At 38.9% G+C, this 27,243-nt stretch overlaps 2 protein-coding genes across 7 annotated transcripts in view; one reads left to right on the top strand and one right to left on the bottom strand.

The window, feature by feature from the left end:
* The window catches only part of BLNK (B cell linker), an 88,829-nt gene extending 87,040 nt beyond the window's left edge, over positions 1-1,789 (top strand). For all 5 annotated transcript variants that reach the window (XM_064430934.1, XM_064430933.1, XM_064430932.1 and 2 more), the window contains one exon: positions 1,053-1,789. In XM_064430934.1, coding sequence (XP_064287004.1) covers positions 1,053-1,172 — 120 coding nt within the window. In that variant the 3' untranslated portion in view covers positions 1,173-1,789. The remainder of the gene's footprint in view (positions 1-1,052) is intronic.
* A 4,681-nt stretch (positions 1,790-6,470) lies between these two features.
* On the bottom strand, positions 6,471-16,448 carry ZNF518A (zinc finger protein 518A). 2 transcript variants are annotated; one of them, XM_064430931.1, is made up of 3 exons: positions 15,627-15,727; positions 14,484-14,602; positions 6,471-12,123 (listed from the first exon to the last, which is right to left on the bottom strand). In XM_064430931.1, the coding sequence occupies exon 3, from the start codon at positions 12,002-12,004 to the stop codon at positions 7,361-7,363; it is 4,644 nt and encodes a 1,547-aa protein (XP_064287001.1). In that variant the 5' UTR covers positions 12,005-12,123; positions 14,484-14,602; positions 15,627-15,727; the 3' UTR covers positions 6,471-7,360. The 2 variants fall into 2 exon arrangements, with proteins under 2 accessions (XP_064287001.1, XP_064286999.1); XM_064430929.1 differs by lacking the exon at positions 15,627-15,727 and adding an exon at positions 16,299-16,448 and having other exon boundaries at positions 6,605-12,123.
* Positions 16,449-27,243: the final 10,795 nt, after the last annotated feature.

Raw genomic sequence — 27,243 nt, 5'->3', positions numbered from 1 at the left:
AACCAAAACCACTGATCAAATTTTAAACATACTCATAGTGTTGTTTAAATAAAGTTAAAAAGATAAGAGCTGCAGCCGCTAGATAATTTTCTGACTGTTCATGGTCCTCCATTTACCTTCTATCTAAAACTCTACTTACGTTTCTTGGAAAATTGCAAAGGAAGAACAGTCATGTTCAAAAAACAAAACCCCCCAACACTACTAAAAATGAGAATGACATTACTATTAATACTGTTTTCACACAAAGAAAATATTAAACTTTAGCTCTGGATTAAAAAGATCACTGGTTATCTGCTCTGCCACAGAGATAATTACTCTGATAGCAAAACAAAAACTGGAACACAAATACCAAAGAATACAGTTTCTCACTGCATAGAGTAGGCTTTTCAGCAATATGAAAGTAGGCTTGACATAGCCTAATTATCTGCCTCCCAGTTTTGAGATCAGAGAAAATATAATAGCCTGGAGCTCACCTGGTCTTCAACAAAGGGTGAAAAATTACCTTAGGATAAATAGACAGTCCAAAGTCTTTATTTGACCAAAGTTCAAAAGGAAAAGCAACAACCTAGCAGATTCTGGATACTAATTTACAGTAACAAACATTAAAACTGCATGACTAGAACAGGTCTCATGGATGGCTGCCTGTACCTGTGACTGCTGGACATGGCCTTCCCTCTGAGGTGGCTGAACCACATCTGCCACAGCTTCTGAGCAGCCAGTCTGCAGCCATTAAAATAAAATGAAATGTCAGTTCACTAAGGCCCACAGCAAACTCAGTGGCTCAGTTTGCCCAGGTGGCAATCACAAATGGAAAGGAGGGGACAGCTGGTGCCTGTAATATCTTCCATTGTCTAAATTTAATCAGTTTATGACTAAAATCAGAACTAAGAGAAGGATCAGTGCTCTCACTAAAAGGCAAAGCATCAAACTTCATAACAACTAGTTTAACTTGCTTCAGTTAGATGGGAAGCAAAGATAAAAAGATGCAGTGGTTACTGTAAATATTATAGCATTAAAGGAAGCCAGCACTAATTATTTTTTTCTTTATCCAGCGCTTCGACAGTGTTGCTGAAATAGTAGAGAATCATCAGCGCACCTCCCTGGTTCTAATTGACAGCCAAAACAACACAAAAGACTCAACAAAACTGAAATATATTGTAAGAGTTTCTTAATCAAACTGAACTGCTGAAATGAAGACCTCTTTAATAATTTCTTTCAACATACTGAGACATGGAAAAGGTATGAAAAGAAGAAAGTCCAAAATGATGGGAAACACTCTTCAAGAGCACCTACAGAATAGTAAGAAATGCATTTCATAGAGTTCAACCCCACGTCACTTTTTTCAGAGAAGTTTAACACAAGAAGCCAAAGCAGATGCACTGTCATCTGTGAGAACGTGGGTATCCAAAGTCACAGGAAGAACAACTGCATACCACAGCCTGGTCCTCTGACTGCTGTTTGAAGATAGATTTCTTGAAGGATATTTTCATTTTAAAAATGAGAATACCCACAGTGATCTACTCTTTCAGTTTATGGTTACCACATATCACTGCTTTCAGCAATTTCTTTGTAGAGTACACAGCCCCAGAAATGAGAGCAACTTGACCTAATGTACCACTGTACTCAAGTTGAAAATAGGACTGTACTTTGATTAGTGGCAATAAATACACCTGAATGTTTTAGATTTATGGGCATGTGTTGTACTTTCCCTCAGCTTCACCCTGTTTCACTGATATTTTTGTTTGTATTTTCAAATGTAAAAATAAAATTTAAAAATATTTTAAACTCAGTAGTGTACGGAGACTTTGCTGGACTGCGTTTCTGGCACCTTTCTAGCAAGAAAGCATCAGTTCACTATTGTTGATGTTTTAATGTATATATTTTTATGTGCTTCACATTTCATAACATTGTTTCACAATGTTATGAAAAAGTATCACTTTTTACAACTTTATCTCATATATATTACACAAACATATAGTTTGGCTTAATAACTCTCAAATCTTTTGTTAACTAGTTCTAGCAGTGTTTGATTTCACTGGACCTGAAGACTCCATCTTAAAAGTATTTTCCAAAACTGACACTTTATACATACTTAGTTTGTTCTTTTTGTTCCAGATTAGGTAGTGTTCTCTAGGATTATATTCAAGGCATTAAAGGCAAGACTAAGTCAAGACCTGCAAAGTCTCAGCAAGTCACTCAGGGCCATAGGGTGGCTGAACTCTGCAAATACTTTCTCGTGCTTTTAGTTACATCTAAAAGTCATGCACCTGTCTTCTAGAAAGAACTGTGTGCCAACAGGATGCTCGGCACATGGCTGCCTACATTCCTTGAGGCAGGTCAGCTTCTTCCCTCTGCAACACAGGCAACGCTTACCCGAATGGAATGTGGTAACACATGGCAAGTAAGAAACAATGCATAGAGACTACACAAGCCTGCCTACCACAGACCACCACAGTGCTACATAAGGGCTGTGTTTAGTAGATTGCTCAGTTGATATTAATACTACTGAAATGTTTAGAACATTAAGACTGCCAAGTCAAGGTATAAAAATTAACAGTAGTGTCTGCAAGCTTTATTTACTCTTTCTATATGTGTACTATTATATTATTTAGCTACTTTAAGCATCACTTTAAAAGCTATTTCAAGCAATACTCACAATGGAAATACTCTGGAAAAGTAGTCACTGAGTATTTAACTTCCTTTGCATTCATGTTGTCCTTGCCTTTCACTCATGTACTGCACAGTATTTAAACTTGATACTAATTGTCTGTCTCCTATCCTTTCTGTGCTGGTCCTCAAAATCTCTAGATTCTTCAAACATTCTTTCCAAGTTAAGTATGCAGTATCTCCATCATTCTAGAACCGGAGGGAAAAAAAAAGTGTGAACAAGGGAAATTCAAATGTGTATCTTTCATACAAGAGACTAGGTATCACTTTTTAAGGTAATTAGCACTGAGCACTTTAAAGCACTGCTGCTCCTGCCCCTCAGCTCTAAGTGCTCAGCACTACATAAAATACTGTGGCTGACCTACAAATAACAAATATGCTCTAGAGAAAGGGGCCAGTAACCTTCATCCTCAAACCTTACGTTACTTTTTATCTATGTTATACATGATTATAGGGCTACCTTATAGTTTTGACAACAAAACAAGGCAGGGAGCTGATAAGTAACACAACCTTCCACAAAATAATCCAATCAGCCTGAAATGAGAACTTCTTGGGCACAAAATAAGGCTCCTTGGGGGGACCAGCCCAGCCCCAAAACACACACACAAACACACCAGTATGTTATCACTGAGTGTTTTGTACAGGAACAAAGGCAGTAGACTGGTTACTCTGCTTTCCATACCCAAGCTAGATCTGTTACATTTTGGCAGGACTATGGTGTAGATGTATTTTGAAACAAGAGTTTAACCAAGTTTCAGTTGTAGGACTGTACAAAGTTACATTTCCTACATTCTGGATAGAAAATAAATTGTCACTCAGGATGAAGCCTGCTGAGTTAAAACTCCCAGTGCTGTGGGCTGAAAAGCCATTACAGAATGCAGGAAATGGTGACTTGGTGTGGCTGTTGCAGTGCCAGCAGTCATCTTAATGCCACCATATGTATGCTCCAGGTAACAGGTATATCAAGTCTGACCTGACAGACACAGCAACACACCTCTCCCCTCATCTTTCTTTGACGTTGTGATATTGTTATCTAATTTCCTTTCCATATAATTTGTCATTCACTGAATAGCTAAAACAAAACAATAAACAAAAAACAAAAAAAACCAAACAAACAAAAAAAACCCAAACACCAAAAACCTTACACCAAAAAAATACACAGACACACACACACAAGGAACCCATAAACCTAGCACTAAAAATGAATTCTTTTGTGTGAGAACTGAGGGCAAAGTGTCATATTTAATAATGCACAAAGGAGAAGTGTTGTCTGCCTACCTGATACAGAGTACAATGAGTACTGCATATCCTGACAATGTTGCTCCATGAAAAGAGTAAGAACTTGCATTCTCAAAAATCCAAGTGTTCAGAGACACGAGGTACAAAACTACATTCTTCCTTCAATCAAAAGCACCAGCCGCAAAGAGATTATTAGGAAGTGTTGTTAAGAAAAAAAGCGTGTCACATAACAACCACTCTGTAACAAATTTTTGTTAAAACACTGAATTACTGAGGAAGGCACCATGACTTACTGATGAATATACATCTTTCCAAGAACACATAACAAGATCATACAAAGGGTTGATGACCATGTGCTTGCACCTTTGTATGTCCCAAAACAATATAATCAATTTAAGATTTATCTTGCTATTTGCAATGTTACAAACTATTTTATAATGTTATGGTTGCATAGTCAAGCACTCAAAATCAAGACACAAGTTACCTGTGCAACCTTATCACATCAGCTATATCCATTACAATACAAGCATTAAATATACAATCAACATTTTTCATATGGATTTATGTGTTTCACTTGGTTCATGAAATACTTTAGAGATAAATTGTAGCTGTATGATGAAAAACTGTGGTTTGTAGGATATTTGTAGGATACCTTTTCCCATTTACAGAAAATGCTGAGAAATGCACCAACATTGCAGGAGTCAGCCAGTGAAAAAGGTGGCTTCATACATTTAAAGTAGTTGAACTGAAGAACGGAACATATTTTCCCTGCATCTTCTACCACACCATCTACTGCAACACAGGTCAGATTGCTTCAACCAAATCTTCTCCTGATGGTAATTAATTGTGATCTCAATTTCAGTGAAGGCCCACTTGAGATTTTCTGAAACCTCATCTGCAGAAATGCTGAACTCTAAGGACCTCCAACATCAATGAAAAAGGTCGTAAGAATAAAATTGTATATTTATAACAGTACTTGTGCAAGCTGCACTAAATATGAGGACCTAATTAAGGATGGGGAAACAAAATACTGAATCACTTTTTGCAGGAGAAGCAAAAATTCTCTGCACTGAATGAGATGGATGTCCACGTGCCTATTAATTAAGATCATATAAAGCAACCTTACTTCAACATTTCCTAGCTTTACAATGTTTTCACAGTACCATTTATGTAAATTCATACAAAAACAATCAAGTTAGAAAACAATTCCAGTGACAGCTGTCACTCTCATGATTCATCAATACAGAGAAAACCCCCTAATGCTACAGCAGAACTTCCACCTCAGTGCTAAGTAATTATTAATAAAAACTGGTTATCCTTGCTGAAATTGCACCAAGTATGTTTAGAAATAAACTTCAAGTCTATTTTTTCCAAAGAAGGCAAAGGCAATGTCCAAAATTCACAGGTTCGATTTCAAAGTTTACAGAAGAGCAAGCTGAGGCAGACAATAGATCCTTCTAGCTTAACACGTTTTTGTCCTTTCCTAACGCTGCTTCTTTCCAACCTGCTTCCTCACCACTACACTGGTCTTCTTCAAAGTTCCCAGTTAGATTAACATCAGAGCTCAAGCCCGTGGTGCAGCACAAAATGATCCAGTTACATACACAACACACACCAACTGTGTATTAATTCACCCAAACTAGGCTGCCTTGACTGCTTCAGTTGTCTTCCATACAGAACGCAGCAGCTGCAAGGCTAGTGTGCATCTTCCTGCCAACACACATATCAAGAAAGAAAAATTTATCTAATCACTGAAGCAATTGTTTTTAGATAATTTTAACACTTTTTAAAATCTAAGTTGAATTCAGGTTAGTGGTGATACGCCTGTGACATCCATGTCTTCTTACTGTTTCACTGGCAGCAGGCAATCTTCATTTTCTCCTTAAGGAACCAGAAACAGAAATCTGCTGAGGCTTGCATACAATCTAAACCCCACAGTTTAAATGCTCCAGTCCTCTCCAAGCCGACTGTTCCATTTTGACAGCTTTTCCATCAATGCTTTGGGAAGCTGGCTTCCACCTTCATACTTGGGCAAAAGGTGCCAGCCACATGGTAAGAGCAATCCCACGTAAGACTGAAATTTCTAGCCTACAAAGGTTCATTGAGAATCTGGAGGACAAAGCCTCGAGACATAATTACTGTGCATAATAATGACTTTCATCTGCATACCCTCAGACACTGTGGTTAAGAGGTCTTTGGCTTACATGCCCTCATATAAAGATTAAAAACTGTAATGCATAGTCTGTGTCTTCATTATATCTAAACCTGAAAGTAGAAAGCAAGCAGACGCCTAAGAACATTACCCTTCTGGATGGTAAAATAAGGGAAGGAGAACTCGAGCCTTGGTTTGCCAAACCCCTGGTGCCTCAATAGGCAGTAGATCTGAATAGAAAACATTAAGTTATTATGGGGATAAATTACATCCACCTGAAATAAACTCATGATGCAATTACAAGCCTAAAATGGTGCTCTGCACCTCCCCATATCCTGACCATCCCTACAGGGTTTGTGGCAGACATAACAAGATAGAAACATTTTCTATAAATGCTCAAAGTCATATGCTGTAAACACAAGTTATAGCAAATTTAATAGTGACAAAATCAATACAGATTAGGAATGTTCACCATTCTTAAACACCATATACATTATGAATATATATACTGTATATTTTCAATTGATTTCATTCTGACTCACCGTATTAACACAATCATAACATGTTTTATTAATTTATATGAAAAATACTTCACTAAGAAAGTAGACAAACTGCACAGAAATAGTACAAGTGTCATGTGCATAGCAATATAGCTTAAAGCATTCACATATGGCTTTGTTTAAATGAAACTGTGGGGGAATGGCCCTATACGGACCCATGGTTACACAGTCAACATAATGTAAACTGCTTCACATCTTTGAGGCACTTGCTAATAATAGTGTTCAATCCCTGAAAAACAAAGTCAAGAGCTAATAAGTGAAAAAACAAAAATCCCAGGATAACAGCTGTGTGTATTTGAAAATATTTTAAAAATTGGTTTTAGTAGTGCATGCACAGAACTGAGAAACTGGGGGGAACGGTGTAATTTCTGTGCAAGAATTATACCAAATAACTGAAAAGTATAAAAATATTTACATATTTAGGGATTTTAAGTATGTACAGAACAAAGGCCCTGAAGACTCACTCTATAGAATAAAAATATAGCACATGATAGTAATAAAAATAATATATATTTTTATGGAATTGTATTTGCAGTTAGTTACAAGTTATTTAAACCACAATATTCTTTGATCTTTCTCAAATCTGATGGCAATAGGAAATACACTCTTTCTTTTCAAACACAAAAACTTTGCATCCTTTTTCAACCTCAGTTACAATACTGACATACAAAACAGAATGACTTGTGTTCCTAATCCAACTGGGGTTTTTTTTAACTTAAATTACTATTTTCTTCACTGGTCATCATTTCATTAATGAATTCCAATCTCGAGTCGCCTCCATCAGATGCCTCTGTCCATGTCCTACCCAATTATCCTGATTGTCAAATATTCTACCACAAAACCAGCAGCTAAACTTAGCTTTCAAGGTATTATTGGAGGTAGTTTTCACAATCTGGTAATTGTTTTTGCTAGTCTTTTTCAGCGTCAATTTTAAGACAAATCTTTCTTTTACAGGGTTAAGGGGTTTTATTGTCCTGTATCTTTTTTGAGAAAAATTATCAGTAGTTACAGCTGAAGGATTGCAGAAGTCCGGCTGCAGAAGAGCATCAACAGTTCTTTTTGACAATAAAACCTTAAGAACATGTCCCTTAAATTTAGCAATAGTTTTCATTACATTTACAACTTCTGGAACATCTGCATCAGGATGATTAAGCACAACAACTGGTTGATTTCTCCGGGGGCATTTTATAAGCTGGTTAGAATTAAAAGGGAGTAATTTCAAAGTCCTCACAGTTTTTTTTGATGCCCTTGGCTTGTAAGGGCTACCTGATTCACTAACAATTGCAGTCTGATTCTTGTCTTTACACTTTCTGTGCAACACTGCTTTCTTTCTAGGAGGTTCTGCACAACTAGCCTTCCTTTTACGTTTGAAATTCTTGTTTCTTTGCCCACCCACAGTTCCTGAACTTTTAGATCCAGCTTGTTTCAAACTAGGTTTTACTTTTGCAGTTCTGTTTTGGGTGCTCCATGTGGACTTCTGATAACTGGAGTTATTCCTCTTGTTAGCAGCTATTACTTGCGTACTCTCAATAGAACATTTTTGCAACCGTGTCCCTGCAGATTTAGCAGAATAAACAGGTTCTACAGGAGGAACACGACACGCTGGATTAGAGCTTGCCAAAGAGGCAGTTGCTGGCATTAACCCATCTGGAAAATTTAAGGCATCATTAAAACTAAGATTAGTTTGTTTCTGTGCTAGTGCAGGAGTAAGGGACTGCAAGTTATCCACCTGTAGTGAGGGCACCAAGTTGTTTACTGCCTGAGTGTTATCAGACAGTGTATCTGAAGTAGGAGTCTTAATCTTCAGCAAAGGCTGTTGTTGCACGGCTCCAGTTTTCTTTGGTTGACAATTCTGATGAGCATTATCCTGAAAAAAAATTGGTTTATGAACTACAGGCTTGTTTGGTGTCAAACACTTCAGAAAAACTCCCTGCTGTCCATCAGGCGAAAGTGCATAAACATGTTGTTCCTGTTTAATCTCCTGTTGTTTTACTGACTCCAAGGAACCAAAGACAGCATCCTGGTGCTCTGGTAACACCTTCACAGAAGAAGTTGCCTTCACAGACGACTCTGATGAGTTTGTAACTACAAGAGGTGCTTTGAATGGCATACTGTTCAATGAGTCATTTACTGTACCACATACTTCCCCATTACAGGAACTTCCTACATTTCTAAAACTGCCATTTTTCCCCTTCACTTCTGAAGCTGATGTTTTCCCAAATTCTCTGGAAGCAATTCCCCCTAAAACCTGAGAACTATCATTAGCGGCATTTGCAACTGTTCCAACTGTCCCACTAAAAGTCAAAATCATTCCAGGTCCTTTATTTGAAACACAAGATGCAGGTACACCTTTGGTAACAGGCCCATCTGATGAAGTGGTTGATGGAAGAGATTTTCCTGACACCACCTGCTGTCTAGACTGGTTAGAAAGGTGGAAAGGAACGAAAAATCGTGACGGAAGGGACTGAACAAAAAGGGCTTTCTTTTGTTCCTGAAGAACAGGCAAAACTGGTGAAAAGCTGCTAGGATTTTGAGCTGCAGACAGTACTTTATCTTTTACTAACTGCTGTGTAAACTCATCTCTAGGAGTTTCTAGCAATGTACCAACACCCGGAGTTCTGGATAATTTGTCCACGTTCTGTGAATCAAGTGATGTTTTGGGTGTCTGTCTTTCTCTCCCATAAGATGTACCTTCATTTGTGCTACATCTTGTGTTGAACTCTCTCCTACATAAAGGGAAGTGTACATTAGGAGGAGGCCTCTGAAAACCACACGCAGTTGCAGAGCTTTTTAAACGCACGCAGGCTGCATTCCCGCTCTCAGCACCAGAAAGCAGCTTATCAGAACGAAGTTTGACACAGTTAGTCTTGCTGTGGAACTCCTGCTGAGAAGCTGTTTTTACTTTTAACACATCTTGCAGTAATTGGTTTATCTCAGGCGATAAATAATTAGCTGCCTGCTCACTTTGCAATGAGAAAACAGACGTGATTTTAGGCATTAAGAAAGAGTTAACACCACCAGAGGCATTTTCCTGGAATTTCTCAGCTACGTTCTGAAAGCCTTGCTCTCTGTTAGTGTCCAAACACTGTTGGCCATTATGCTTGTCCTCTGTGAAACACTCGCTGTTAACACCACATTTAGACTGGCTTTTAAAAGACACAGAGTTATTCTTAGTGTTTATGTGTTTGTAAGTTTTATTAATATTTGATTGGGCTGACACAATTTTCTCTGCTTTCAAACCTTTCATTGACTCTGAATGTGGAGATGGAGGTTCATTTCTACTGCTTTGAAAAGAACCTCTTTTGCTAAATTCTTTGTACCTGTCATCTGTTGACGTCCAAATGCTACATGGATTATCCAAAGAGTCCATTTTGGAATAGTTGTGAAAAGACAACAACCCTTCATTAGATGAATCCACTGAGGTTGAATAATAGAGATTATTAGTTCCATTGCTATTACTCAGGCCACCATTTTGCATTTTCAGTTCAGGAAAGCAGGGCATTTTCATACGGTCATAATGAAGGTTATTTGTAATAGCGGGTGATAATACCTGAGGATGACTTGAAGGATGAAAGCTTCCCCATGAGATACCAGTCTGAGTTCCAACTTTTGTTACCTCTTCATGTGGAGGTACAGTTGAGTCCAGCTGCATTGATAAACAATTTGGACTTCTTCCTTCAGCTATATTAGAAGGTGCTACAGTTTCAGAAACACTCTTACCGTACAACATGGAGTTGTTTTGCTTTTCCACTTTTGTTTTTCCTGAATGAGGAGCAGGAGAAGAAAACGGAGGGGAGGTTAATGGATGAACACAGTTGTTCTTCAAAGCTGACTGATCAGTTACATGTGGCACAGCACCTGAAGACAAGCCACAGGGATCAGCAGTCTGCAGCAAAGGAGTTGCAGAACTATCTTTAACAGGATCAACTTTCTGACCCAAGAAATGTTCATTTTGCTTACTTGTAGGAAGTAATTTTATAACAATGTGTTGTTTTCCATCTACCATTTTAAAGCCCATAAATTTAGCACTGTAATTTGCTGGTACAGATATTCTATTGTTTTTAACCATCAATACCGTTGGCCCATGAACAGCACTTTTCAATAATCCCAGGCCATAATTCGTTCCATCGTCTGCCTTATTGTAATGTGCAGTATTAGCAGAGAGCATTCCACCCAAGAAATGACACTTTTCCATGTATTTAGCTTGATCTTTCTCTTCATTTGTTTCCATGTCTCTCATACACTGGTTCAGCTCCTCAGCATTTGGTTGAACTTTATTCACACTTCTTAGCACTTGTGTATTTTCTTCTCCAGCACTGTCACTTCCACTGCTTATCTTTTTCCGTCTCCAGAATGTTTTTTTTGATGATCCCATTTTATACCTTCTTAACACAAGTTTCAGTCCTGCTGGAGTCTTTACTATTCTTTTTTCATATTTATCCTTTTCCAGTTTTTCTTTTGCAATTAAGTGGTCTCTGTGTAAAGCTATGATGTGTTTTAAAAGATAATCTTTCCGTGATGTGTTGTAACTGCAATAAGGACAACCAAAAGAAAACATACTGGTATGAACAAGGAGATGATTTTGGAGCTCCTCTTCTGTAAAGTTTTCTTGATGGCATTTTCCACATTTATAGGGAATCTCCTTGTGTTTGTGAATGTGCTGAACAAACGTACCCACATCACGGGTAGAAAACCCACATTTTTCACACTGAAAGTGTCCATTTACACAATGCATTGATATGAAGTGTTTTGTCAAAGCCAACAAAGTATATATCTGCTCATCGTTACAGAGCTCACATTTTACTAAAGTGCTACGATGGATGCGTCTGTGCTGTTTAAACGACTGAAAGTCATTAGCTGAGAAGCTGCACATCTCACAAGGATACAGAGGCAACTCACCATAGTGTAACAGCTGAAAATGTTTCTGTAGGTCATTTGGGCTGTATCTAATGTTATCCTTGCACTTCGTACAAGTGAAATTCAGTATCTTTGCTGCAGTTTTTAACCCTTCTTCAAATTGCACTTCTGGTTTAATTTGCAAGTGGCTTCCTTCTGAACAATTGAGATTGCTTCCACTTATTTTCTCTAGATTTAAGGATTTCCTAGCAGTTTGCTGCTTACACTGAAAGAGTTTTCTAAACCTATCAACTTCCTGTTTCATTAATACTTCATTTGGAATGTTCACCTTGGGCAATTCAATCTTCACGTTTTTTAGTCCATAAGTGAGACTGACATCTGAAATTGCTGGTTGAATTGTCATACTTGAAGGATCACTCACCAGTTCTTTCTTCAAAGTAATGTTTGTAGAAAAATTCTTCATAGCATTGTGTTTTAAGAAACTGATTTGCTTTTTGTCACAAAAAAAGTGTTCTTGTTCAGATGACATGATTTTAGGTTCTACTTTTCTTCATATGAATTCTTGAGATTTAGTCTTACTTCTGGCAGCAAGTGAGACAACTACGCCAAGTTATTCTCAAAGCTCTACAACTTCCCCATTTCATTCTTCTGAAATTAAAAAACAAACAAAGCAAATCATTACTTTTAAAACTAATGCAATTAGAACACCTATTACAATTCACTAACAAATATATGCCAATAACTGAAGTTGATAACTTTTATAATATTCCTCAAGGGGCAAAAAAAAAAAAGAGATGAGCAAAAAAAAACTATTACACTATAACCTTTGATTGTTTGTGTTGGGAGTGTTTGTTGGTTTGTTGCTTGGTGCTTTTTTAAAAAAAAATATATAAAACTTGAAAAATATGTTTTAAAGAACATCTACTGAAATATATACGTCATCAAATTTTGGGTTTCTCCCACCCTGTAAGCATGAAGAAGTCCAAAGAGCTACTTTTTTAAAATGAAGCCTGTGTTTATTACTCATCTGGGATATCATGCAAATAAAACCACTCCTTTGTGACATGCCACTAACTGAAGTACTAAAAAGAAGTCAAAATCTACAGAATTTGACATTTTTATTACTCAAGTGTGCTACTGTATTAGTTACTATTGTGCTTAAAAAGAAAAGAAAGTAAAATCAGAATCTGACAAAATATCTGCTTCACTAATGGAGACATGACCTTCAACCAACACCAAAAAACCAATCATACTGACCTACAACGAATTTTTCACATGCCTACCTTCAGTACCACACAAGTCTGAATGAGTCAACACATAAAAGTTCTCAGGTTTCTCATTTCATGTTCCTGGGTGCACATCAATATTTTCAGTGCATGACTGACAGCGCTACCCTTCTATGGATTAAAAGGCTCAAACAGTTACGGTCAGCATCACTGTCTCACTGCAGATTTCATGCCAGTGCTTCCATAACAGGCTGCATCAACAATTTATAGCAGCTCAAGTCTATGCCTGAACAACACTCCTGCACAGAATGTCGACACAGAATCAGCAGAATTGGAACAGCAGCAAAATTAACTTAAATTCTGAAAAGCAACACTGGAAAGGAAGACCTGTTTCTTCACTAGTGTAACACTTCTTACTAAAAAACTTTTTCCGCACTACAAGTCACAAAGTCACTTTCTTCTTTCCTAACAGAAGTTAGTAAATTGTTAGCTGAAGTCTGATTAGCAAATTTCTCCCCCCTACTCTGGGGCTCACCCTGAAGCAACACAGACATGCAACTCATTAGATCATCGTATCTATTCACATTCAAACTGAAAGAATGATCACACCCTCACTGTGAATAAGTGCAAGGGCTGCTTCAAGATCTCCAAGCCATCACAAGCATCAGCCCTAAGATCATTCAAATCTCTTCCCACAGTCCTGGGAGAAGGAAGTATCTAGCATTAGACATGCAAATACCTGACAAAAAATGGAGACTGAAAAATTTTCAAGTCTGTGTTCTTGTATCATGTAGCAAGAAAAGCAAACCACTTTTTTTTGAGCACATGCTTTATTGCCTTCATCTAGAGAAGATACTAGAACTTCTGCACAATTCTTGAAAATAACAAACAGAACAGACTTGGACACTATACACAGACTCTAATATCAAGAAAATTCACTTAACTGTGTTCTCCAGATATGAGACCTCCAAGACTTCAACTACACATCTGACATCCAAAAAACAAAACCAAAACACACCCCAAAACAACAAACCACAGAGATATGCACTCCCTCCTCAGAATCTCTCCAAATGGAAACACTTTGGTCACAGGCTTTCTATTTTTCTTTTAACTCAATGACACACTCCCCATGTTCCACACAGAAGATTAATATGTGGGCTATTACCCAGCTTTGAGCCCTGAGAAGAGAACAACTCACGTGCATTTATATTCCATTTCCACCAAAAGAGTACTGCATTAAAATGCATTCTCTTCCCAGTGGTATAGCACTTATTTGAATAGAAGCAAGATGAACTTCCTCATAAAGAATAAGTAACTAAAAATTATTTGGATTTGTTTGCCTGAACACCTTTTTTAATACACAGGTGCAACACAAAGATTACAGCTTGCATGATGCAATACATCATCCTGAGGGCAGCTGCCCATCCTCCAGGTTAAAAGGTTATACTGCCAGACACTGGACCTGAAGTATGTTCACAATTAAAACTAGAGAAATAAGAAGTGGCTAAAGTGCTGCAGAGAACAAGGCTCAGGATTTCAATACCAAGCCAACGTGGTCCTCAACTGGGCAACATTTACATCTGGCAAAGAGTTGAGATCTAAGATCCCCTTTAATTAATAAACCTTATAACTTAATTTCATTATTTTTGGGTAGCATGCAACAATCAACAAGCTCCTGCAGCATGACAAATAAAAATATTTACTTGAAACAACCATTAAAAATAGGGCTTTCTTTTATCCCAGGGATCTCTAATGGTCTATTTTCAAAGAAATCTGACTTACGTGTTAAGAAAATACTTGACTTCAATTCTTCAACAGCTGGATATTTTCCAAACACAAAGAAGAGGTAAGATTGCAAGACTCAGACAAGGCCACAGTCAGGAGAAATACTAGAAAAAGTTCTGGAAACAAAAGGAAAGGTATTCTAAGTGGTGTAAATACAAGCAATAACTGAAAGAATAAGCTGAAAAGCACAAATCCCGCAAAAATTTACATTATTTTTAATGGATTTTTAATACGTCGAAGACAAAAATACATACCAACTTTTCTCCCACAGAACACCATCAAATGCAATACTAACACTGTATATATACACAATATAACAATGCCTATTTCACCTTCGCTTTCCCACTGCACCTCAGGCATTCATAGCTGGGAAGCATAAACACATGACAACTTAAAAACAGCACAGACAGCAGGGACTGCTATCTCTGTCCATCAAATTTTAACTTGAACTCAAAAGGCACTTCTCTTTTCTCAAGCAAAAATTTTAATGGCAAAGTCCTAATTTTAAGTTTCTATAAAGTTGTTGGCAAAATACTACATTCACAATATCTGAAACAAATAAGTAGATTTAAACGCAGATAAAATGAGTACAAACATTGAAAATACACAAGCATGTGCCACAGTTAACTCTCACTCAAAAAATCCCCAAACCACTAAGGACAAGCATAAGTAACCCCTTGAGGCTCTGAGCCATAATTTTCTTCCCGCAAAATGCTGCAATGTGTTCATATTGCCTTTAAAAAAAGTACAGACAGAAAGTTTAAGCTATATACTTTGATGTAGAGAGAAATTACAGATACGAGTTAGACACTGCTAAATTAGGTGACTTTTACAGTTTTTCCATTTCGAACTACATTCAAAATAGGTATCCCAGCAGGCAGTATCTTCAAGATTTCTGAAGAAATTTAGACTCGTTTAAATTTTATTCAATAAATAAATGAAACTATACTGAAGTATATCCTATGTCCAGTGCCATTCTGTGGTGCCTTAATCTCTCTCCAGACCTGGCCACATGCAGGAACTCACAAAACTAGATCTTAAGAAACCCATAGAGCTGGAGCAGTCAGACACAACCCGAGCAGCACAACAGTGCTCTACTAAATTGAAAAAAAAAATTTAAAAATAAAAGCAAAAAATCACCGAAGCACTCTCAGAGCTCACACACACGGACTGCCCGTGCCGCAGGGCGAAGCTGCCGTGTACAAACACGGCGGCTACACGCGGCCAGCGGCAGATGGGCTGACACTGCCCCCGCCCGCCGGGGCTGCCGGGGAGCAGCGCTGCCGGGAGCCGGCCGGGGGCTGCGGCGGCCGCCGAGCGCCGGGACAAAGCGCGGGGCGGCCGACGCGGCGGCGGCAGCTCCGTCTGGCCGCGGGCACAGCAGCGGGCGCTGGGACATGGGGCCGGGGACGAGCGAGGCGCGTCCGTGCCCGGCTCCTCCTCGGGAGCCCGGGGCAGCGCCGCCCCCGCCCGCACGGCCCCGGCGCGGCCGCAACTGCCGGCGCGCAGCCCGGCGGAGGGATACGGCCCCACGGCGGCCCGGCGGGGCACACGAGGCCATTTCTGGCCGGCCCCGCCGCCCCGGGCGCGCCCCGCGGTGCCGCCCGCCGCCAGCGCCGGCTGCCCCGCGAGCCTCCCGCCGCCGGAGCGCGGACTATTTAACGTCTCACCCTCACCACGGGGAACCGTCGCATACCGTCCCGCCCCGCCGCGGCCGCTGCGCCCCCTGCCCGCTCCGAGCCGCGCGGGGCCGGCCCTCCCGCCCAGCGCGGGGCCTCCCCGCTCCCCGCCCGACGCCCCCCGCGGAGTTACCTCGGGTACCGCCACCGTCCGGCGAGGCGCTGCCGGCCGCCATCACAGTTTCCATCCGGGCACTGCCGGGCGCGATCCCGGCCGAGGGGCGGCCGCGGCGGAGGGATACGCGTTCACCTGAGGGATGGGCGGACGGCGGCCGACGAGGCCCAAGGGGGGGAAGGGGCGGGGCGGTGCCGGCAGGTCCGGCTGGCTTCGTGCTGCTCGTCCTGCTCCCGGTGCTTTCTCCTCCTTGGACGTGGCCTTGGGCACATGGCACGGCCGTAGAACGGCCCGGCCGCTCCTCCCGTCCTCACCTTCAGTGGCCGTGCGCGTCCCTGTGCCCAAGGGCGCGTTTGGGCCGGTGGCAGTGGCAGGGAGAGCTGCTGCCCCTCACAAACTCTCACGGGCAAAGGCCTGGCGGGATGGTCGTGCCGCGCTCGTGGGTTCCCTGACCTGCACAGACACAACAGCAGACACAATATAAAGGGCTGTCTGTAGGAGATGTCAGCAGTTACAGCATTCAGGAGAATATACGTGCATTAGATCAGTTAATTTAACATGCTCAAAATAACATAAAAATGAAAGCTGGTAATCACTACAAAGTGTTTGTTAGACACAGTATCATTTGTGCTGAGTGGCATCAACAGTGCTCGCTGGTAGGAGCGTGCTCGTGTGTCAGTGGCCGTCTCAGGGCACACGAAGAGCACCCAGGGGAAGCTCACCCCACAGCCAGGAGCAGGAAATGGAGCTGCGCCATGGCCAGAATGGCCCTGACAGAAATAGACCGTCAAGATGAATTGTGAATGAAGAGGTCGTTGCAAAGGAAATCCTTTCTCCACTATAGAAACAGTGATCAAAAGTCAAATGCAAAGAGGAGAAAGCTTGAGCTTTTTCCTTTGGGAAACCTATCTAATGAACAATTTAGCAATTCAGCTAAACATTTCTCCACAAATCTTGTGACATTCTACTTGTTGAATAAGTGCAATATTTATTCATTATTAAATATGAGAACAAGGAGGAGTGTTGATGTCTTTGAGTGTGTGTGCGTATATAATACTAAGGGTAATATGTTAAGCATGAACATATTTTTAATTTCTTGTTCCAATTGACATCACTTATTTCCCTTGTGTCCAAACTGTAAAAGAACATTTATAGAAGCCATTTTGGGGTGGGTTCCTTGGCCCTAAAAAATATCTTCAAGGAAAAGATTATATAATTGTTCTACTACATCCAAATGAATCAATCTGTGCCAAAAGCAAGCAGAGAAAAGTATTCTTCTGCTTTCTGATTCATTATATTTTTCGAAGTAAAAAGGGGGGATTGTACACATCCATAGTGTCTTTCATATCTGAAAACTTAACTACAACTGAAGAAAAAGAAAGAAAAAGTGCATAGTTCTGACTGGAACCCTAAAGTCAGAAAATATAACAGAAAAGAATGATCCGTGAAAATCATTAGTCTAACAAGCAGCTACAGTATCAAATTGGTGTATTCTAGATGTTAAATTAAAATGTACATCATATTGTCAATTATTAATCCAAATGAATTTACATGTAAGATGGGAACAAATATTTTATCTGTGTTTTGTTACTTTGTAATTCAAATTTAGAACACATATGAGTGCCAAGCACAAGACAGAAAAAACCCTGTGTGGAACAACCCCAGCAGGATACAAGAAGGGAAGAAGAAAGGCTAATGCCTAATTTGTCATATCCATTGAGATTCTTCATTGCTCAGGAATCAAAAAAGATTGCACAAAACACACTATTTATTAAAATTCTACTGTGATTAGGATCCGTGTAGGAATATATGGGGGAAAATGTGGCAATCCAGTGAAGAACAACAGCAATGGGCAACCCCACCAAAAACGTTGACATTATATAGCAGCTTCTCCCAAAATTCATGGCAGAGCCCATTAGTCATGAAAGTAAGCATCTGCAAAAACCCTCCCAAGGATTTCTGTTAATTGTTATTCAGTGATAACAATAGTTTACAACCATCCCATGTGCAGGAATACCAGGAACCCCTTATAAACTACAACCTCAGAAACTGCCTTACTAATGATGAGAGGATCAAAGAAGCCAAAAATTGCCTTTTTACCAAGCTCAGAGCAGAAACTAAACTGAAAGCCATCAAGGGAATCCAAGGAAGACCAAAATCATCCCACAGGGTCCAGAAATTATCCTGATGCTGGCAGTTGAACTTTGTGTGGCATGAATTGTGACATGAGATCCACATAATATTCTAGTCTTGCACTCTTTTTCAGAAGCTAAATTGAATTTGGTCCACATTTCTTTGGGACATCCTGTGAAAATGGTGTTCAGACACAAGACAGTCTGTGTTCTGGAAAACACAATATCCCACAACAGTTTTTACTTCACACCAAAAAAAAATTGCTCTGACCTCTGCAGTCAGTTTTGGATTTGGTGGGTTTTGGGTTTGTTGGTTTTTTGTTTTGGTTGGGGGTGTTTTTGTTTGGTTTTGGTTTTTTTGGTTTGTTTTGGTTTTTTTTTTGCTGAGCATTGGCTATTATGTCCAAAAAATATGTAAGCTGTGTAGTATTTTGGAAGCTTTAAGGGTATTTGTACTGTCCCAGTGTGCATTACATCACATTGTGCATCTGAACTAGAAACAATGGCAGGGCTTCCCACTACATCTCATTAGCATTATTCTGTTATAAATTGGTAGGGCAATTAGGTGCAAAGAAGTAGCCTTTATAATGTGATTTTTATTATTGTTGCTATTAGTGCTGTATTTGTGATGTTTTAAAATACAAAATGTAATGGTTTCCTATAGTATGGGTGTTTCACACACAGCAGTACTACATCCCTGATTTTCTCCAGAGATTCAACTTATTTGTGGTTTGGATGGCAGGATGGTTTGGAGCAATTTATTTCATAATCTGCTGGACTATCAGAAATGATTTCTATCAGAAATTATTTCACACCAAATAATTGGGACTGATGCATATATTTCCTCAGAAACACTGAAGGGAAAAAAATGTGTTTTCAAAAGTATGTGCTAAGGCAAACACCAGCCACGAATAACCAAATGATTCTATGAACTAATTTTCTGAGGAAAACCTTGCTCATGCATTTGCCTGAAATCACTGAATTCAGTCTCAAAGGGGAAAGCTTCTTCCTCAGTTAGAAATAATAAAGTGTTGCTGCTAGCATGTTCTGTATTTGAGTTACAAAGAAATGGAAATACCTGGCTTAAGGTGAGAACATTTTTTTCTGTTGGATTTTCACATTTTCAAATATTCAGTGTTGGTATGTGTGATAGCCAGATTTCACAAAGTTTTTTGGTATATGGAAATTTTAATCTTGGTTCTCTCACACTTTTTATTCAATCTAACATGAATTTAAACAAATGAAGTTTACAAAATCTATATAATAAATCAAGATAGTCATGTATTCTATTTTTTTAGTGTTTCTATGACTTTACTCTGTAAGGACATAAGAGTTAATAGTAAATAGCTCTTTCATTCAACTCATAAATCCTGTAAAAAATCTGTGTCCCATATGCCTTCTTCTATTCTTTCACTTAAAACATCAATTTTAAGTAAAAAAATCCATCTCAGACATAGTCATGCAGCTACCTCATTCTTTATGGCACTAAAACTCCTAGCTGTGATCCTACTGGCTTTGCTGCTGTTCATTTGTTCTATAATCTTTTCTACTGACATTTTGAGACGTTTTGACAGTCTTTTGCACATCTTCGTAAAGAAGAGTTGGAATGCAGAAACCTCCACAAGTCTGTTGTTACAGATGCAAATTCATTTTGGTTTTTCTCCAGTGGTTTGAAATTCTGAGCGCTCATTTATTGGCTGTATGGGTTTTCTGGAAGAGTTCCTGTTTCTGATAGTTTTCTTATGGTGTGGGCTAAATAATTCCATAATTATAGCAGATAAAATTCTGAATCACTTTGTGGCTTTTAGTGACAGTAAATAAAACTAAATCTCATGCATTCTTCTATGTCAGCATTTAATAAATATATTAAATACATATTTTATAAAATATAATTAATTGCTATTCCTTTCTTGGCTTGTGTGTAATGAGATTATAAACCATTTTCTTATGTACTGCTTGGCAGCTAGAGCTTCTACTCAGTGTCAGCAGAACAGCTGCAATGATTATCTCCAGAAGACAGCAAGTTCTGAATATGTCAGTGAAAAATGTATTAAAAAAATATGCCTTCATGGTACAGTTGGGGTGGGCAATATTACAGGTATCAGAGGCTGAAAATTCATGGAGGAAGGAAGCTGGGGCTAAACATACTCAGATGTAGGAAAATTATGTTTAGGAATTGACAGGTCTTACTTAGCCTTGTAGGCAGACTACACAGCAGGACAGTCTTTGAATGATAAGCAAGAAAGAATTAAGATTCTGTTTCTTTTTAAAAACATCAGGATCACAGGAGTTAGAAAATATCTGTTGTGATAGTAACAGTAAGTCTGAGTCAAGTAATCTTACTGCTAGGTGGTTGTTTCAATTTCTTGTAATGACTATAAATAGAAAGTGTAATCTTCCAGGTAAACAGCACAGTACAAATGGAGGGTTCAAAGAAAACCCATCCATTCTTTTCTGTTCCGTGCCACTTCACTCTTGAGAGGTGCTAACTTGACTTTCTGTATTAAACATTTTACTGGTGAATTCTTACATAAAATCCTTTCAGTGGGGCCTTTGAGTTCATTCTTCAAGTCTAGTATTTTATACTGCTCTGCTTGCAAAAATCTCCAAACTGTGCTTGTCACTTAAATAAATAATACATTGGCTAGGCAGAGCTCATTTCTTTCACAAAGTACAGTGTACTTCAAACAATGCTTATATGAGTAAGCTGTAGGGCTGTAAGAAAAGCTCCGTATTTCTAAGATGAAACATCAGTACACAGAGAAAATAAGAAAATTGCCCTTTTAAGTAGTTTCTAATACACTACCTTATTGGTTTTGACAATGAAGTATTGAGCAATGTATGGTTGCCTATGTGTCACTGTCAGTGACATATGTCACTGTAATTTTGACTCTGTATTTCTTATGATAAATAGTCTACTTTTGTTTAGAGCAAAACAGCAGGAAAACATAATGTTAAGGCTTCCTTTTCTACATATATTATCTTATAAACATAACAGCTTTAATGGTGACAGCTAAAGGTGTTAGTATTAATATCAGAACATCTATGAACTCTTTCATGTCTCCACCTGCACATCTAAAGGAATATTGCAACAATGAAGGAAGTCAACAACTCAGTTTTCTTTGTAGATTTCATGGCAGAAATCAGGCTTGGAGCTATCTGAACCATAATTGTTACAACTTCAGGAATAAAAGATCAAACGAAAATGACAGCATTCAATCTAACATAGCATAGATTCTCAGCATAGATTTTTCAAGTACAACTTCTGATCACTTGCATACAAGGGGTCTGTTGTACAATTAAGAAAACATTCTTAGGTACTTATAGAATCTTCTTTGGAAACTTGTGAAAAAAGCATCTCTCCACCTTCACAATATGTGAAATGTGTAAGAGACTTTTTATTATTATAATTTGTGGGGAAGTGTTGCCAAACAACAAAAGGAAGAAGCACTCTTAGAAATGTATAAAGAATTTTTTAAAAGTTTGTAATTTTATTTATGGTTCTACGACGTGTAAATGAATTACTGATAATCTGCTAAAAGATGTGATTCACCTTCATGAGTAGCTTGAGCTGGAATTTCTACAGATCTTATTTCTTGTTTAGACTATCACTGTCTAGTCACTGTCCTTGGAAAATGTTTTAATCTCATGAAAGCTAAGGCTTGCATGGTTAAGTGAAGATCCCATTTGGCTCATTATACTTTTAGTCTCAGTGTTTGCAAGCGTCTTCAGCATCATGGGCAGTCCACACTGCAGCAAGTTCAGGCAAGCTAATTTAAAGCAGAAACTGGAGGTGGAAAAGAAAGAGGCAAGATCTAGGAAGATGAAGGGCAGATTAAGATCTAGCACTCAGTAGGAGGAACTAGGACAAGATCTAGATCTACAAAGCTGGAAATTGGATCCGGATTTCAGACAGGAAGTAACACTCAAATTAAGATTCTAGAGCACAATTACAACTAAAAGGTATTACACTTCCCAGAGTACCTGGCCCTATTTCACATGTACCGAGACAGGCTATACCAGCCTCTCAGAGGTGAGGCCATTACCCTTTGGAAAACTAATTGTGGCCAGATGACTAATAAAGAGGTGTCTGAGCTGGCTGTGGGAGACACCTTGACTTCACAGTTTTCAGTGGCAGCTGAGCAAGCAGGATATCTTGAGTGACAGGAGCATCTTCCTCATTGTCAGGTAGTCATGACCCCAGCACCCCTGCAGTCAAGTGACATGTGAGCAGTGAGCTGGATCACGATTGCCCAGGTGAAACAAGAGAGACTGGCAAACTGCAATAAGGTTAATGCACATAAATGCTAAGAAAATGAGATTAACTTCATGCCTTTCTGAAAATGGGGAAGATTTTATTCTTGGTAGCAAACAAACTAGAAACCACACACCATTGCACATACTGTCCTCATGCAACGTTGCAAAATACATCCTGGACACTGGGCTGGCGTTCTTTAGCAAGGCGGGTACTCATTTCCCTTTTGGAAGGTGCAGATAAACAGAAATATCTAAACCAACAAGTTGTTCTGTGCCATAACATAAGACATGGCACTATATATTTCATAACACTATAACTTCTGTCCATTTTTTGCATTTCTAATAGTTATGAGTATCTGTCAGTAAAGCCCTCTGATGAGTTTTTACCATCTGGATGCACATGTCCACACCTGCACAGTTCAGGTCAGGCTGTTTACCCTCTCTGCTTCAGTGTATCTATCAGTGGAAGTGAAGGTGTGCACTCCTAAATAATTAGTTCATATAAGATTAATTTGTTTTTTCTGACCAATAGCTTTATACATTCTTTGATATCAGTTAGGAGATTCTTGAGTTTCTTTTTCAAGAACTACATGACATTTATCATACAACATACTTTTCTCGTGAGTATTGACAGGACTTTCTGCATTTTAACCAGAGACACATACTCTTCACACCAAATTAAAACTGGAGAAGTAAACCATTCAGGCATGACTGTTTGCTTCCTGTGGAATTCTGTGGAAATTGCAGAAGTATCTCCATGAATAATAGGACAGGACTTGTTTATCCTCTGCTGCTTGAACAATAACTTCCATTCTAGTCACTGCTGATAAACCTCTCCTAATAAAATACATACTGACTTTGACACAATGGGAAACTAAATTCCTTTCTTTTCCTCACATACCTTTGTTCTTTTTTTGTACCTCTGTTATATTATGACGTTAAATTTTATCTGATCTTCTAGAAGTTGCTTTGAAAATGTGTCATCATGGTAGCAAGTTAGATATTGGCAGAAATCTTTCCCAGTCTATCCAGGTTTGATCTGTTTCATTGGCTCCCTACAAGGTTTCAAATTTATTTTATATTATTATTCTTAAACTAATATCTATCAATCTTTTGGTTTAATATAGTTTTCAATTCTTAAATTTTGTGTCATCTTGCATCTTGAATCTTAGGCTAGCAGATCTGCTGCTGCACTGCAGGTATGACAAAGGCAGCATCACAAGAGTTTCTCTGCATAGCCCCACAACTATGTAATTGCATTTCATCATCGGTAATTGCACTGCAAATAAGTCCCACTTCCATATTCATTCATCTGATGCACTTTTGCTGAGATTACTAAGAACTAGTAACTTCTTTTACTAATTACTAGTAACTTTTGGAGAGTGGAGATAGAGATTGAACTCTCTTTATGTAAGAGTCCCGGCCTTTAGTATTAGACTAAATTTGAAGTAGGAACCTACCATGGATAATTCTTCATATACCATCCTCAGCCTCTTGATAAGCTGTGTATTCTTTTCCCACCCATTTCAAAAGGTTTATTGAAGACTGCAGGTGTCAGGTTGCCTTTTAATTGTGCTCAGTGGCTTTGGGTTTCACTGCCTAATGGCAGGAGATCAGTTACACTGTGATGATGTAGTTTAGCAACAAGATAAATAAAGCCATTTTTGTTTTTCTGGCTCCTTAATCCATGTGTTGGCTATTATTTTAGTTCTGTGCCCCACAAGGCTTTCCAAGCAGTTCTCCAGACTTGTACATTGTACCCATTGCTATTTACAGAAGCAGGCAGACTGCTGGTGTGAACATGTTCATTGGCTTGTAATGAAGTGTCTTTGTGTTGGAGAAACTAAGCTTTTAATTAAAACCAGCTGGCACTTATAAACTGTTTGATGCTGCTTAATACTGACCATGGGTTTCAGTTAGAGAAAATCAGAGAAAATACCTAAAAACTGTGGTTGCTGATTTTCCTCCTAGACTACTCCATCCCACACAAGAGATGAGTAAAACAACTGCATTGTAACAGTTTTGTATCCAAAATGCTGCAGTATTTGCATCACACAGAGTTTTACAAAAGGATAAATAAACCATGTGACCACCACCTTGTTACTGCTTCTGCATTTCCAGTCAGCCAATTTCCTTGAGTTACAATAAAGATAAATAAATGCAGAGTCCAGAAATTTCAGCAATTATCATGCTCTCACCAGCCTACATACTGACAATTGATAAGGGAGAGTGGTTGGATGTGCACAGTTTTGAAACATAAGAGATCAAGAAGAGAAGCACAACACAGCCATTACAATAACATCTCTCAGAAGCAAAATCCAGTCCTAATTGTTTTCCATTTCAGTTATGAGTTAGCTTTGCTACTGCTATTTCATTATTTCCCTTCTCATGAAATCTATTCCCCCAAATTAAGTGAGTTTGCCCAGAACTTTTTGTTGGTAAAACTACAAAGATGAACCTGTTCAGTATTTGCAGAAAGAGACTACAGTGATTAATTAGGCAAAAGATTAGGAGCAAGGCCGATCTGGGTCCTAATCCCAGCTGAGCCATTTATGGTGTAACCTTGGGGAAGTTACTTGACCTTCATGTTTCTCAGCAAGCTCTGCTGGAAATTGGATACCAGCTGCACCTCAGAGAATACCAGACAGACTGCTGAACTCCTCCCAATTAGCATTGTTAGAGTAATGGTGGGAAGGCTTGCATTATTATTGTGGAGTACTATGCACATAAATACAGCCAAGGACCTTCTTTCCCTTTCCTGGCAGGAATAAACTAATATTAAGAGGTGCCCTATGAACTACATATCCTGGCCAGTTGTTGGCTGTATCGTACATTAAAAAAATGGTGATCATGAGGCATTTAGGCTTTAAAAGAATTCCAATTCTTCCCTTCCAACCAGCATTCTTCTGCACTTTCAGAAAGGACATTTATCAGATTAACTGATTAGAAAGATTAGATTTATAGGCCCAGACTCTTAGCTGCATCCATGATGAACTCTGTGCAGTCCTTTAATATCAGATCAGTTTTATGCAACTGGAAAAGACAAGTCCAAGAGTTCATAATCCCTTAGGTGAAGTACCATTTTGGCCACATTTACCCCAAACACAGCCGCCAACTATCCTATGCCAGTGACTAAGTCCTTTCATGCAACTAGGTTATTTTCCTGAACTGAGCCTAAATTTTCTTCTGTCAATCTTTGTTCTATTATTAAATTAGAAAGAAAAAAAGAAAATAAATGAAAAGAACAAATATTTAAAAAAAAAGAAACAAAAAATGGAATGGTGAAGAAAGACCCAGTCACTTTGGCAATAAAATGATAAGAATCCCACATAATCCTCAGGGGCACAATATGGGGTCCAGTATTGTGTAACCTCCTGATAAAAGGCTTTGATGATGGGGCAGAGTGCCCCCTCAGCAGGTTTGCCAGCCATACTTGGGGAGAGTGGTCAATACACCACTCGTTTTGCTGCCATTCAGAGACACCTGGACAGGCTGGAGAAATGGGCAGGATTCTCAAGGACTTCAGCATAACTAAGTCTTTGGACTAGATGATCTCCAGGGCTCCCTTCCAACCTCGCCATTTCAGTGATTTTGTGAGTCTGAACAGAGCCAAAAAACAAATCAAGGATAATTTTGTTGACTTCCTGATCAGTCCTGCAAGGACTTAAAATCCATAAGTTTATGCAATATCTATTTTTACACATGGTCAGTGGGATTTTATTAGAGATTAATAGCTGAAATTTCAAAGATAGTTATTCCTGAGCAGAATTAAACTTCCTTGCAACTACAGATGAAAATAGTTGAGCATACCTCTTTTCCCTTCTTTCTCAAAGGATCTTACAGAATTTCACTCCATGGATAGCAAAAAGCCTTCTAATTCCCACTTTAATTTTCTTCATAATTAATTATAACATTTCCCTCTTACACTGATACTGCTATTTGATATCTTGTTTAACTTTGTAAAATGAAGGTTAAAAGAAAACAAAGATTGTGTGAATTTTTTTGAGAAGTAGGTATCAAGCTAGAAGCGGGTTCAGGACTAAGGGTGAGTTGAGAAAGTTGCAAAAGAAGAGGAAGAACTGTCAAAAGCCCCTTGGGTTTTGTTAGGAGCTACTGGTGGCAAACTAAGACTGGTGATTGTTGAGGAATGCAGGAGGGGAACCACAACCCTCAGGTACAATCGAGCTTTGTGTGATGGGGCATTGTGGCTGACAAATTACTAAGGCAAGAAATCTACATTGAGAAATGTGTGAAACAGGGGTAAGCTTACTGATTAGGGCCTGAGGATGGAGACACAACTGGAATGGGTATTGTGAACAAACTGAGGGGCAAGCCTGAGACACAGGGAAGAGCTTGTGTGGGAGACTGACACTACAAGCTGATGACATAACTGAGTCAATATGTTGCAATCAGATAGAATCATTAATCTATGGGATTTTTAATAAAGTTGGGAAATTATGTTTATAGAAGTTACTTAGTTAAAATTAAAACTAAGTAAAAAACTTGAAGAGTAACAGGACTAAGACTTATTAAAACATTTTATTTCATCAGTCTCAAGAAAAATCTGTTTATTA

Source organism: Passer domesticus, chromosome 8 (genome assembly GCF_036417665.1).
Source record: "Passer domesticus isolate bPasDom1 chromosome 8, bPasDom1.hap1, whole genome shotgun sequence".
In the NCBI taxonomy this organism is placed as follows: Eukaryota; Metazoa; Chordata; class Aves; order Passeriformes; family Passeridae; genus Passer; species Passer domesticus.
The sequence above is the reverse complement of the archived record's forward strand: the minus strand, read 5'-3'. Positions and strand labels throughout refer to the sequence as shown.